A 15682-nucleotide genomic window follows, 5' to 3' on the forward strand; every position below is an offset into this window, starting at 1 on the left:
TATTACAATTTGAGTTTAATTCTCCGTTTATGTAACTATTCATGTACATTATAGTGTCACATGATCAAATAAATTTTTCCTTTCCGTTTGATAATTTTTTCTTCAGATATATTTATTTTGAGTAGACAACTATTATAGGTGAACATATTAAATATACAATTACTTTTATTTATGTGAAAGATATAAATTTTCTTTATTTTTTTTTTAAAATTATTTAAATGTTTGTAATATAGGAGAAAAAAAAAATTTATTTCATAAAGGCTTCAAACTATTAAATTTTAGCAACCATTTATTAGGATTATTACTCGTATTTTTCTATCCTGAAATGTAGTTGCATAAATATATAAAATAAGGGCCAAAAAAAAAAAAAATTAATTTGCATTTTGTGTACATATACATACACGAACGGGGAAAATACACTTAAATGGATATAAATGTACATATATATATATATATATAAATATTTGTCATTAAAAAAAGGGAGCAAATTTATTAAAAAAAAAGTGCTAATTATACTGCCTCTTCCACAAATATACAAGTGTGTTTTAAGTACAACTTTGAACACGTTAAACGTTGTGTCCTTTAATTAATTTTTATAATTATTCCCACTTAGAATACAATTCTTTATTCATTCTTACAATATAAGAAAAGTATGTTCCTACAAAAACTAAAATAATTAAAAATAATAGTAACAGTAAGTTAAAGTTTTCAATTGTATCATATGATCCATTAGGCTGGTAACAAGTAAAATAAAGATAGTTCCCCCAAGAAAATACAAGCGTAGTTGATTCTAATAAACTTTCATTGGATATAAATCCTTTGGAATTATATAAAATATCAGTTTGTGTAATAAATGTATTTAAATCTTTGTACACATTTTGATCCTCTTCATTTAGTCCAACATTAAGTGCAGCTATTCTATTAGTATCTAGTAAAAGCAAAATATGTTTATTTGTTATACCTCTCTTGGTTTCTGTAAATTTAAATGATTTAATATTATGATCTATGACATAATTTTTTTCATTAACTATAATTTCTTTTTCGTCAAACAAATCAACAAGCTTTTCTTTTTTGGATGTTATTAAATTAAGAAATCCTGGGTCTTTCCTATCTAACAATATTTCAAAAATTTGAATTATATATTTATTTAGGTTTACATTATAATAATTTAAAACAACCATATTTTCACTTATTACTAAATGAAAGGGAGGATGTGCATATTTATCTAAAATTTTCGAATAAATAAGACTACCACTAATACCATCAATTATATATAGTGAGTATATAAAACGCTTCTCATACAAAGTCTTTGTAATGTAGGATATAATATTATCATTGATATATTTATAACATATGGAAGCGTCTTTATTTATTTTAATTGGATAAAACAAATCTTTTTCTGTTAAGGTCTTTGAAAAAACTTCAATTTTTTCATCATTTAACTTTATGGAATATGTTTGTATTAAACCTACTTCACTTTTTTTACTTTCTGATAATGTCAAATTAATTAATTTGTATCCTTGAATAAAATTTTTGGATTTATTTATACTATATAGAAAGAGTTCTTCGTCATTTATATTTTCGATTACACTATTATCCACATTCACATGCATAATTTTTGTATTCAATAAATTATCAACAGCTATAATTGAAGAATTTTTTTTATACACAAAAATATTTTCAACTGCAAAGGAGTCTAGTTTTTTTTTAAATAAAATATCCCCATTTAATATGTCAAATATTACTATGTGTGAAGATTCATTACTTTTAAATATTGTTATTACTGAATCTTTTGAAAAGCTTTTAAATAAGAATATTTCATTATTCCTTAAATTTAATGTACTCTTACCACTATGTTCATCAGTACTACTAGCTGTCTTTTCATTATTTGTATTCTCATTTGCATTATCTGAAAATATTATCTTTTTCCCGTTATCTATTTCGGCCCAATTGTGGTTACTAAAACTGAAAGAGCATAAATGCCTTTTTAAAGAAAATATATGTTTTGTTCCTTTTAATATATTTCCATCCATTTTATATAATATCAGACCTGTGTATAAATGTATAGCAAATATAATATTGTTACAAGTAGATACAAGTACAACTGAACTACCTGCATATTTGCTACTATGATTATGTTCATATTTTTCAAAAGAATCCTGAAGCATTTGTCGCATCAAATTAAATTTATAATTACCACTATTTTGGGTATCAAAATTTGTATTTTCCCCTTTTTTAGAATTAATTAAGGATTCACTTTTTAATTTTTTATTCTTACAAATATTTAACAAACTCATTTTCTCCTCATTTGATAAATAAAAAAAATTGAAAGGTAATAGGGATAACTCTGCTTTTATATTCATTACTTCGTCTAAATAAGATTTGTTAAAAGAGTTTAATTTATCCTTTACATATTTCTCCAGCTCTTTTATTATATGAAATTTTGTGCTATAAGGATATTTTTTAGTTTTTTTTTTTTTTTTTTTTTCAAATGCTGAAAATTGTAAAAATATAATTGTTCGATATATGCTAAGGACTCCTCCCTCGAATAATAAACATCATTGTTCTTATACACAGTAAAAGAGGAGTCATTATATACACTAAAAAAATAATCGATATTCTGTTCCTTATTATACAAGCCTATAATTATTTCTCCATTATAATGTACATTGTTACTTTTATTTAACACTTTAATAACTATGTCATTGTTTGTTTCCTTATCATCATTATATTCAGTATATTTTTTTGCTTTTTTGATAAGTATTTTTCCATTATTATCCTCTGCAAATATGAAGTCTTTTTTGTGGTTTTTGTTAATATAATATCCTACAATTTCATTCGCATGCCCATTCACATGTCCATTCACATGCTCGTTCACATTCTCATTATGATTTACAATTTCACTATTTTTTTTTTTTCTTTTTCCTACTACATTCATTTGCTTATTATCGCTGTTGTAACTGTACACAGAAATATTACCGCCTATATTAAGAACAAAATAATTTTCTGTGTTCCACTGATCCATTCCATCGTCCATTATAAATTTGTTCTTTCCATTTATTTCATTCACAAATAATGTATTTTCATTTTCATCATTTATAATCACATTATTATAATAATATTTGTTTTCTTCACTTAACAATTCTATCCAGTGTAAATATTTTTTATTATATATAATTATTACATTTTTATTACTATTTGACCCACTAACATAATTATTGATTTTATCATTTATCTGTAGCTCTTTAATTTTGTTCAAATTTACAAGTGTCTTATTTAAAGCATCAATATTTACTATATAACAAAATAAACTTGTATCTACATAAAATAACGTTATCTTGTTATCGTTTACCACAACAATTTTTGTATAAATTGAATTTAAATTTAATTCCTTAAAATTTATAGAAATAGTTGAGCTATCATTTATATTACCTATATCTATTCTGTTTTGTAACAGAATATATATTTTCTCCTCTTTAATTAAAAAATCTTCAATTATCTCATTCTTATATTCAAAAACGCTTAATAAATATGATTCCACAATATCATACACATTAATATAGGAATATACATTTTCATCCTTTGTATAATTTCCTTTGCTATCTTCCTCAAAATTATTTTTGTATATTAACACAGTCGCGTATTTATCATCCCCGTGTAATTTTTTTACTTTCTCATTATCCCTATGATTTTTCACGTACTTTAGTGTGCCTGATAAGGGAAAAAAAGGTAAAATGAATGAGCAATGAAACATCATATAAAAGGGTATAATACGTAATTGTTTTGATAAATTATCAAGGGAGTAATGAATAATACGATACAGTATATTACTATTTGTATGCGTATGGATATATATATATATATATACATATATATATATATATATATATGCATATATATGCATATACACATTTATATGCTTGCACATGTACATTTGCAGTAATTGCATCCGCACGCATATAATGCAGCATATAACATGTTTGTATTGTAAGCAAAAATATAATTGTGAATGTAAATGTAAACCTGTTTTGTAATTTAGTAGCCCTATATTGCCACTGAAACTTGAAAGGAGAATGAAATTGTTAATTAGATTCTGTGTAGGAATGATAAAATTAATATGACCAATTAATGTTCCAATGTTAGCATATGGCAAATTTTTTCCAAATGTTAATTTAGATAAAAATGCTATAAAGCAAAAGAAGATACGCAATAACATTTTCTAAGATATGTTTTCAATTAAATATGTGCAACATGTTTATTTGTTACCATATTATTATATGTAGTACTACTGTATGATTAAATTGTATAATAATATATGCTAAAACAAATTTTATGCTTTAACTGCGAACATTTTTGAAAAATAATAAAATAAAGAACAAACTATTCTTAGGGTATTATCAAAATGTAATTACAAATTGCATAACTAGCAAATGTATGAATTTATAATTATATATATAATGAAATAAAGTAAAAACTTTTAAATTAACATAAAAAAAAAAAAAATTAAATAAAATTAATAAATAAAAAAAGTTTTATCAGTAAAACTGTATTCAAAATTTTTGTGAGAACCTCCATATGGAATTTAGAAAATACCAAAATCAATTACATCCGTGTAGTTATATAAACATATGAACAAAGGGAGCCCTTAAACACAGATATCTTTATGAGCTTAATTGAATCTATAGCTAAAAAAAAAAAAGGAAAACAGAAAAAAAAAGAAAAAAATATGAAAAAAAGAAAAAAAAAAAAAAAAAGGCCTTTCTTTTTTTATTAGTGCCTAATGTTCTATTTAATATTTTTTATATATACACTCTTTGTATGTTTCAACATAAATAGAACAATATATTATAGACGGTCAAAATGGTAAAAAGGTAAATTTAAAGTAGCATTTACACTTCAATTATATAAGATTAATGTTCCTCACTTACCCTATTTACTAGAACGCATTTTACTGTGCATATCATATGCCTTGTTTTCACATGAAAATTTTTTTTTTTTTTTTTTTTTTTCATTATAATTTTAATTTTCACATTCACCTTATTTTAATTCTTACTTCGTGTTCATTTATTTGTTTTTTTTCATTTTGGAGTACAAATGTCAGCTTATTTCATAATGCAGTTAGAAATCTTTTATTCGTCTTTTATTTTATTATTTCTCAATTTTTCTTTTGTTTTTATTGCTTTACGTGCTCATTTCGTCATTATTTTGTTGTTATATTCCATTTCTCCCCTTCTTCATTTAAGGCACGAAATGCATTTGAAGGGAAAACCACTTCAGTAAATATCTTATGCTTAATTATAAACCTTTTCAAATTGCATAATTCAAAAATAACAAACTAAAAACTGTTCAGTGAACGAAGAAAGGTAAAAGAAAAAAATTATAAAATACCTTCTTATAATTAGCCTTATTTTTATGACAAACACTTACGAATATTATGAACTCTAAAGAGGAAAGCTGTAAAAAATATAAAAAATTGTAAAAATATAAAAAAGATATAAAAATCATAAATGATAATAAAAATATAATATATATAAAAAAAATGAGAACGTCCAAATAAAATAAATAATATGGACATACAAAATGAGTGCTTCAGTTTCTTAAAAAAGCTAACATGTTTTTTTAAAAAGTATTATAAAGATAATGATAAAAGTACGAATGTGTTAAATCCTAATTGTAATAACAAGAACAATGATGAAAATGATAGAGTAAAGTATAGAACATTAAATATTATGGTTTCGTCTGCGTTAGTTTTGTGTGTGCTACATCCATTAGACACCATAAGAACAAGAAAACAGATATATAGAGTGTATAAGAATTCTTATCCCTATTACTATAATAATAAATATAATTTGTTCTACATTTTAAGAAAAGAAAAAATAGAAAGCATTTATCGTGGTTTAATAGCTAGTTTAATTACCACAGGAGCATCTCATGGATTATTTCGATTTATATATGACAAACTAAATTATCATTTCTTTCAGAACTTTAATGATATACATAGCATAAACAATAATAAAAATTATTCCATTTCCAGTACATGTAATATGTCCAGAGAAAATGAACTTCAGAATTATTACAGTAATAATGCGAATGGCCCCTTAGAACCATACGAAGAAAAGGAGGAAAAAAAAAAAGTGGACCAAATTGAGAATTCAAGTTTTATTCTAAGTACCAGTACTACTGCAACTTTTGCTACCACAACTGCTGCTAACTGTAATAATTACAAAAATGATAATCCTTTAAGTATCGGTTTATCGGGTAATAGACATATAAATGAAAAGGATATGAATTCAAATACAGTTGATAACGATTTAGAAATTAAGGATAGTAAAAATATGAATTATTATATACTTACAAGCAGTCTTAGTTCAATAATTAGTGTCCTATTTCTTCATCCAGTTTGGCTAATTAAAACCAAAATAGAATGCACAATAAATTTAAATTACAAATTTTTAAATTATAAAAGCAGAATAACAAGTAAACACTACAAAATATTTGTACAAAATAATAGAATGTTTTCTTATAAATTTTTATCTAACATAATAAGGATGTTAATTTTGTCTGACAAAAATTATAGAAAGAGAAGTAGGAACTGTAAAAAAATACGATTACTAAATAGCTGCATACTGGAATTATATAAAAATAATTTTATATATAATAAAAATATAAAAACAAAAAAAAAATACAACTGTCTTTCTTTTAAAAATGATAAGAAAGTTTTTTTAAATAAGAATATAAAAAGAAAAATGGTACATAACTATTTATTATATAAATATTACACTATGTCAAATTTAGAAAGAAAACGAATCACAAAAAATGAAATTTCAAATCTTGGTAAAAAATTTTATAGAAGGTACTTATTATATTCCAAAAATTTTCTGTCAAATAATAAAATATTGCATCTTTTTAAAAGAGAAGAAAATAAAAAATCAGTTTGTGCTATATATAGATACAAAAACTATTTTCAGTTTGTTCATAATATATATAAAAAAGAGAAATTTTTTTCATTTTATAAAGGTTTCTTAGCTTCCTTATTATTAACACCACATGTTGCAATACAGTTTTATATCTATGAATCGTTAATGTACTATTTCAGTTACGAGTACTTGAATACCTTATTTATTGAAAATAATATAAATATTTCAGCAAATACATTATGTAAAACTTTGCCGTTCCTATATGGTGTTATATCAAAATACACTGCTATTATTTTCACCTATCCCTTATATACAATAAAAATGAGGCAACAAGTTCAAATGAAAAATTATGGTTTTTATAATGTCCTAGTTAACATTTTTAGATTTGAAGGTATAAAATCTTATTACACGGGTATTAATATGCATTTATTAAGAAACTGTTTACAAAATGGTACTCTTTTTTTTATTTTTGAATACTTAAATAATGCCAAAATATGAGGGAATAATGCTCAACGGATATATTATCTTCCTTGTTTCAGCTATTTTTTTTTTTTTTTTTTGAGATTTATGTTCGTTTATAATCTATGATATTCTTTTGTGCTCCCCTTTTTTAGTGATTTATTTATTCCTAAATTTTTATGTTTAATCTTGTCTAACAATTAAAAGTTTTTTAATTTATTTTATATTATTTTTTTTTTTTTCGTATCTTCTATATATCATAGCCATTTTTACCCTATACAATTATATATGTCAATGTTTGTTTTCGTTTTATTAGTAGTGCTCATCATTGCGTGTAATGCATTTCTTTTCATGCCATTCGTAAAATATCCTTTAAAAATATTATTCACACTTTAACCTCTTTTTATGGGACAAAAAAATGCTACGAATATGCACATATATACATATATATATATATATATATATATATAAACTCGTTACACTTATATATGCAATCTACTAATTTCTATAATCCTTTCAATACTTGTTTTGCAACAAAAATTACAAAAAATTTCTTAAAATTCAGATACCAAAAAAAAAAAGGGAAAAAATGGAAGAAATACGTTAGCATAGAAAATAAAAAGAATTAAAATAAGGTACTCCTTTAAAATAATATGCAAAAAAAAAAAAATTTAAATACGCAAATTTTAATAATCATAAACGAAAACGCACTTATATATTATGCATTTATAAATTTTCTTCGCATGGCTAAAAAAGAAAAGGAAAATTAATTATATTCGTTTGTAAGCAGTGTGTACATATTAAAATTTACAGATCCACATTTCGCTTCAACTTGAGCATAAACTTATATATGTACAAAGTTGCATACATGTTAAACAAAAATATAAAAAAAAATTGTGAAGTTACAAAAAAGTTTTAATTTCTACTTGAGGGTGATGAAAAAACAAAAAAAAAAAAAAAGAAAAACGTGCTTTTTTTTTTTTTTTCTTTTGTTTTGCAGAAATGGTCTATGGCTTGCTATAAATTGTTTACTTTTTCAGATACTCGCTTATCCATTTAACTTTTTGATGAATAGAATTTTCTATGGTATGTACACATAAACTTGACTATTTTCTTCTTTCTGGATGTATTCCCTTTCAACCAACAAGTCTATCTTTTTTTCGATCACCTAAAATGGAATATCAAAATGAAAGTAGGCGTGTGTAAAAGTTTATGTACATGCATATACATATGTGTACATATGTGTGTACATGTGTGTGTGCATATTGTATGTGCCTAAGTTTGTGCATGTATACAAAAAACATGCCTACTTTGCAAAAGAATTTGGTACGGTGGACATTAAAGCGAATAAAATTATACATAATATATGCATTCTAATAATATGTTCTTGTAAATACTCTTTTCAAATCATCAACAAAGAAGTGACGAAAAAAAAAAAAAAAGCAAAATAAAACAAAACAAAACAAAAACACAAAGAAACAATTTAAAGCAAAAATGGGAAAGGAAAAAACGAAACAGAAAGACCAGTTTTAACAGATAAAAATATTAACGTAACACACAGAAAAGCACGGAGAGCGCGAAAAAAAAAATTTGTCTTTGTTACTTGGTTCGTCGGAGAAAACGTGGGAAGAGACTTCTTTACGTAATCAAAAATTTGATCGTAAAATAATTTTTTATGGATTTTCATAACACGAACAATGGCAGCCTCTATTGCCATTGTCCTGTCCTCCTTGGTTTGTTCGTGTTCCTTCGATAATGATGCAGCTGCCTTCTTTATATAAACTTTGTTACGAATATAAGAGAAGTTCTTATTAATGTAAAAACTGGAAGAAATCCAATCTACAATATCATCAGTAGACTGGATAATTTTAAAATAAAATAAACATGAGAACATGTTATTTGTAAATGTTTTTAAATCTAACTGTAATTCGTTCTTTACTATATCATAGTTTATATACTTATACTTATTAAACAACAAAAGAATTTGTGCATTTACAACATTACAGTATAGATAATACAATGTATCATTAAAAGGATACTCTAAAATAACTTCACTCAATTCGTAAACCCATTCTAATTTTCTATTTTTATTTTCTGATTTATAATATTCTTCAAATGATTCAATAAATTTACTGAAGTTATCATATAATTTCATAGAGGTTTTTTCTAAGGGTGGCCAATAACCTTTATTTAATATTTTAACTGAAAAAAAATTTTTTACATAATTTGAATTTAGCTCATTTTTATTAGTAGTATATTTTCTATCAATATAATCCCAAAATTGATTATTAAGCATATTATTATTCATAATATCTTGAATCATGCCACCTAATTTTGACGTATATTGAGATCCGCACAAATAATACAAACTTTCAATGAATTTTTTTTCAATATTTAATGATATATATATGTTGTTAATCAATCTGTTCGCTAAATATATCCTATAGTATTCAAAAAAATTTTCCTTATTATTTGTATAATTAAATATTTCAACGATATCTGCTATTTTTTTCATTATGGAGATTGTTTCGGAGTCATTTTCGTTAGTAACTAAGTTATCCCTATCTATCTGATCCTTAATCAAGTTATTTGTAATGTTGGACGCAGTTTCACTTGTACTCGTATGAGCAATAATTTCTAAGGATTCATTTTCAATTTTTCTCTTCTTAGTATCATAAGTGATATTATTATTTGATAAGTTTTCATCATATTTTTGATTTTCGTCCTTTCTTAATATATTGTCTGCATACAGAACTAATAGTTTTACTGTACTGAAATATTGATCTTCATGCTCTACAAAACTTTCAAAGTAGTCTTTTAAACATTCCTTAAAATGATGATCTATGGAACTATTAGATATACTAAAAAAGGACAATTTAAATACATTATCATAATGATTGTGTAATTTAATGAGCTGATCTATATATTCGCACAAGATGTACTCCTCTTTTTGTCCAATTATATTATTATTTATGTTGGATTCGCAAACATTTTTTTCATTAATTTTCGTGGTATTTATATTTTTGGACATATCCACATATTTTTCTTTTAAATTATTACCTTCAGTTTTTACATATTCCCCTATGATTCTTTTTAAACCTTCTATAGCTTCAGTAAAATAGGAAAATAAAATGTACGTTCTTCTTAAGCAACGTAAATTATTATTTTTCAATAAATCAAAAATGTTCTTCTTATTACTTAATAAGAAATCTAATTTTTCATATATTAAAATTCTTACGATAATATTTGTTACTTTTTCACATGTTTCTTCATTTAAATTTAATGATTTATTTTTTTGAAATTCTTTTTCAATTGAATTTTCAATTAAAATAATATAATCATCAAAATTTAATTTACTTATCCAATTTTCTCCTTCTTTTTTATAATAAGAATCTATATTTTCTAACACCTTCTTTTCTATATCATGTTCATACATTTTTTCATTGCTCTCTTTGTCTAATTCCTTATATAAAAGAACTAAATCACAGAATAATTTTTTTTCCTCTTCATTTTCATCTTTTCTTAAATTATCATATATTTCGTAAATAATATTTTGTATACAACCTCTTAAATCATTAAACAGAGTCATTTTAAAAATATTTTTTGTATACGCACTTAGACATAAGGAACTGTTATATTCTACATAATAACGGTCCAGGTATCGTAAAAACTTATTCATCCAATTTGTATAAAAAGAATATTTAAACCATGCATCAATTAAAAATTTTGTTTTTTTTATTTCACTTTTATCTTTTAATAAAGGTTTAATTTTATCAACAGCATAGATAGATAAACTTTCACCATATTTTCTATATACTTCTTTAGAATAACAAAAAGGGTTTTTCTTCGCACACATATTGTATACTACTGTATATAATCTAGTATATTCCTTTGCACTAAACAAATTCTCATTCTTTTCAATATTGTCATTTTCTAAATATTTTTCTATTTTTTCAATAGCTTCTTCTTTTATTATTTTCCACCCGCTCTCAAAATTTAAGTTGGCAATATCCATTTTTGCGTAGCTCAATTGTTCTCATAAATAAATTATCCACAAAAACATTTGTATTAATGTATCCATGTAACGATGTATCTATCAATGTATGTAACAATGTATATGTTTACGCAAATATACATGCATATGTACGCATATACTATATATATATATATATATATGTATGTAAATTTACGGCGCTGTTCACATATATTTTTCTTTTTAAATTATTTATATTCAAAAATATCAGCGCAGTAATAATTCGCGTTACATAATAAAACGAATTAATAATGTTCGTAAAAATATGTACATTTTATCGCAAACTAGATATAACATGTAATAAACTGAAATAATTATGTTTTACGTAAACGTTGATGAAAAAATGGATTGAACTAAATTTTATTATTGCTTCGTTTAGCTTTAAAAGAATGAAAAGAAAGGAAAAAAAAAAAAAAAAAATAGAAATATAAATATAAATAAAAAATAATAAACTTAACATAGCTTGGTTTCTTCCTTCCTTTCTTGCTTCTTTTTTTCCTTCCTTTCTTCCTTCCTTTCTGCCTTCCTTTCTACCTTCCTTTTTTTTTTTTTTATAAATGTGCACACAATTTCACCAAAAACTAATACAACGAGCGTGAAAAAAGAAGCGGAAAAAATAATAATTTAAAATGGAAACATTAATAATATAGCAAGGGGGAAATAATGCGTTAAACTACACTGTATAAAATTATATACATGAATATATACATACATAGATGTATGTATATGAACATATGTATATCATTCATAGTCCAATAAATTGAACACAGATTAAGCAAAAATGTAAGGTGCGAAGACATAACAACAAAAAAAATATATAATAAAATAAAAACGTAATAAAATAATAATAAAATAAAAATGTAATAAAATAATAATAAAATAAAAGTAAAATGAAATAAATAAATAAAGCTTTTTTCCCATATATTATAATGGTTTGTGTGATAATATTACGTGATCCAAATTAAGTAACACAAAATTCAAACAAGAATAATTAACAAAGAGGAAAAAACGGAAAGATCGTACTATATTAATAATAATTTGTATCTATATTTAACATTGCCTTTTTTAGAGAAATTAAAATATGTAGATATGCATAAAATCTGTGGATCAAATATTATCAAGTTTGTTCCCAACAAAGTTAAAAAATAAAATTGAAACTTGGTTTTCTTCGTATTTTCTTATGCAATTTTATGTATTGCTTTTACAAAGATATTATTTAATAACAAATCAAATGTAGAATTGGGGTTGTTTTTCATTATGGAAATATTGTTCCCAGTTCTTCTGAAAACATGTTTCTTTTTTTAAATGATTTAATTTTTATAATTAAAAATGAAATAATACTTTTATAAAGCAAACGTTCTAATATCATACACTTATAAATGCTATATTAAAACAAAAAATCTCCTATGATAATTTACAATTTTACGAACTTTTTGTACTCTTGTAAGATTTTGCTAAAACATTTTTTTTATATTTACTTTTGATAAATAATATGGTGTTAAAATTTTAACATGCACATTTATAATTATCCCGTTCAAGAAATAATTGAGTTGTAACACATTTTTATTTTTTTAATATAAATATGATAACCTTTTTCTTTTTTTTTTTTTCCTCTCAGCAAAGTCCCTTTAAGCATCAGAATTTGTAACTTTGAACAAAAATGTACACCTCTAAATGCGCGTTAATATAATTTCTCTTTAAGATCAATTTTTATTTGTTTTTAATAATGTTTATGTCTGTTTTTTTTATTTATCTACAGTAAAATTCTGATTTATTTTGTCTCATCATATCTTTAATATTTTATTTTATCAAGTTAATACTTTACACATTTCATTTGATCAGTCCAACATGTAAACATTTTATTTTGTCACTTCAACATTTTAATATTTTACATTTTTTCATTTACAATTGCAGAACTTTTATGTAGATTTTTTATACAAGAATGTTTTTTTTTTTTTTTTTTAAACCAAAAAGTAGCATATTTAATATCAAATGTGTGCTAAAATGTATAATTTATGAAACGTTTTTTTTGTTTTTTATTTCATTCATTTTGTTATAATTAATGTTTTGTCGATAATTATGAAAAATAACAGAAAAAAAAAAAAATTAATTAAAATGAAACAAATTAAAATGAAACAAATTAAAATGAAACAAATTAAAATGAAACAAATTAAAATGAAACAAATTAAAATGAAATAAATTAAAATGAAATAAATTAAAATAAAATAAAGTAACATAAAAAAGTTCTATAAAAATGCAACATTTCATTAAACAACTTTGTAAGTACGCATTCGGACAAATCTGCAAAATGGAAGAATAGAAATGAGTTGCAAGTAAATGTAACTGTTCGCATGTGTGTAAATATATTTATATATTGTATATATGATTATATTTTTGCTTTTCTGTATTCATGTGCACAATAATGCGGGGGTGATATGCGACGATATATTAAGAGTCCGTTAATATATATATATACATTTTTTTTCTTTTTTTTTCATATAGAGAACGAATTCTCCTGTAATGTGCATAATTTATTTTCTTTAATTTTGATATATAGAGTGCCTATAGATTACACAAATGTGTAGAAAGGCAAGTGTATCTATTTTGCACACCTGTAAATGAAATAATTATTTCATGCATTCATTTCTTCACATGTTCATTTGTTCATTTATTCATTTTTTTTTTTTTTTTTTTGTCTAATATTGACCATACGAAATCCTCGAATTGGTTGAGCTCAATGTTTTGCACATTTCTTTAGACACAAAGAAAAAAAAAAATGTCCGAAACATCAACTTGCCCAATTAACGATTTCTTTGATATAGATGAAGAAAACGACTTGGATGAACTAAAAAAGGAAGATACTCAAATATATAGAGGAACTTTTTTATCTTATATTTATAGGCAGTTCGAATTTTGTTGTACAACATTTTTCGATGAGTTAGAAAAGAAAAATAAAAAAAAAAATATTACATTAAAGAAAAATTTTTTTGAAGATTACGATAAAAGCAAAAATGACACTTGTCAGTATCGTGTCTTTGATAAAATACTTAAAAAAAATGGAGACTTGATTAAAGAAGTACCGTTAGATTCGAAATATTTTAGCCCTCATGTAACATATGCAACTATGAATATAAAAGTATTTCGTTTTTCCTCATATTTTAGAGAAATCTACATAAAGGACATTTGCGCAAATACATATATAAATACATATATATGTGTGTTTATGTGTTGATATATTAATTATACCTGTGTATATACTGCAAAAGGGGAGAATACGTATATGTCCGAAATGAAATATGCTGCATACGTTATAAATTTATTTTCATCATTTTGTTTTTTCACTTTTTCACTTTTTCACTTTTTCGCTTTTTCAATTTTTCAATATTTCACTTTATTCCCGTTTCTTCTTCTCCTAGGCAGACTGGTGTGAATGCGCGCACGAAATAGATATAGAGTTAAATATGGAAGAAGTACGGTTTTGTATTTTTAACTTTTTTTTGAAAATGTACAGGTCTGAAACGAGAGACAAAGACCTACTATTATCTATTATTTTAGAATGTTTATACTGTAGGAAAGATTTTAAAAAAGAAATCCAATGTCAAAAAGCTAAATTAAAATTTTTAAAAGAAATTAAAAGTATAGAAATTAACAACTTTAAAGAGTCCTTAAATGAATTAATTACTATAATTGAAAATACCAATTTTGTACAAATTAATAGATATAAAAGTAGTGAAAAGTTTTATTTTAAATTATATATTATCATAAATATAAAATACCCATATGGAATTTACTTATATAATTGTGATGAAGCATATGATATAGTTCTTATTGATTGTAATACTGATAATAATAACAAGCCCAAAATTATGAGCTTCTTTTCATTGAGAAAGTTTGTATCCTTTCTCAATAGTATACATTCTATTCATTTTACTGATGAAAATACCCATGATTCATTCCCCATCGTCGTTTATGAGTCCAGGGAGTGCTATGCTTTATCAAATAATAATTTATTTCTTAAATCTAGCGCGTGCAAAAAAAAAAAGAAGAAATTTCAAAAAAGTAACATTTTAAATGATCAAAAAGAACATGAGGATAAAGATGAAGATGAAGATGAAGAAGATACAGATATGCAAAATGAACAAGGTGTAGATAAATGTGATAAATATAGCAACTTTCAACAAGAAATAAGATAATCGATATAGAAAAAAAGCTTATAATCCTTTAATAATAATAAAGCGTAAAAGAGGTAGAAAAGGCATATTGACACAATTGC

At 23.7% G+C, this 15682-nt stretch overlaps 4 protein-coding genes across 4 annotated transcripts; 2 read left to right on the plus strand and 2 right to left on the minus strand.

Moving 5' to 3' along the window:
- Nucleotides 1-599: 599 nt before the first annotated feature.
- On the minus strand, nt 600-4216 carry MKS88_005513 (ER membrane protein complex subunit 1; the record flags this gene model as incomplete). The annotated part of the gene is made up of 3 exons (XM_067218782.1): nt 600-2494; nt 2677-3711; nt 4024-4216. 3 exons carry the CDS (start codon nt 4214-4216, stop codon nt 600-602), a joined length of 3123 nt encoding a protein of 1040 aa, XP_067070723.1.
- A 1351-nt stretch (nt 4217-5567) lies between these two features.
- On the plus strand, nt 5568-7415 carry MKS88_005514 (mitochondrial carrier protein; the record flags this gene model as incomplete). The annotated part of the gene is made up of 1 exon (XM_067218783.1): nt 5568-7415. One exon carries the CDS (start codon nt 5568-5570, stop codon nt 7413-7415), a length of 1848 nt encoding a protein of 615 aa, XP_067070724.1.
- Nucleotides 7416-8457: 1042 nt separating this feature from the next.
- Nucleotides 8458-11391, minus strand: MKS88_005515 (cullin-1; the record flags this gene model as incomplete). Its single annotated transcript, XM_067218784.1, has 2 exons — nt 8458-8544; nt 8980-11391. The coding sequence occupies 2 exons, from the start codon at nt 11389-11391 to the stop codon at nt 8458-8460; spliced, it is 2499 nt and encodes an 832-aa protein (XP_067070725.1).
- A 2794-nt stretch (nt 11392-14185) lies between these two features.
- On the plus strand, nt 14186-15602 carry MKS88_005516 (uncharacterized protein; the record flags this gene model as incomplete). The annotated part of the gene is made up of 2 exons (XM_067218785.1): nt 14186-14518; nt 14826-15602. 2 exons carry the CDS (start codon nt 14186-14188, stop codon nt 15600-15602), a joined length of 1110 nt encoding a protein of 369 aa, XP_067070726.1.
- Nucleotides 15603-15682: the final 80 nt, after the last annotated feature.

Source organism: Plasmodium brasilianum, chromosome 14 (assembly GCF_023973825.1).
Source record: "Plasmodium brasilianum strain Bolivian I chromosome 14, whole genome shotgun sequence".
NCBI classification, from domain to species: domain Eukaryota; phylum Apicomplexa; class Aconoidasida; order Haemosporida; family Plasmodiidae; genus Plasmodium; species Plasmodium brasilianum.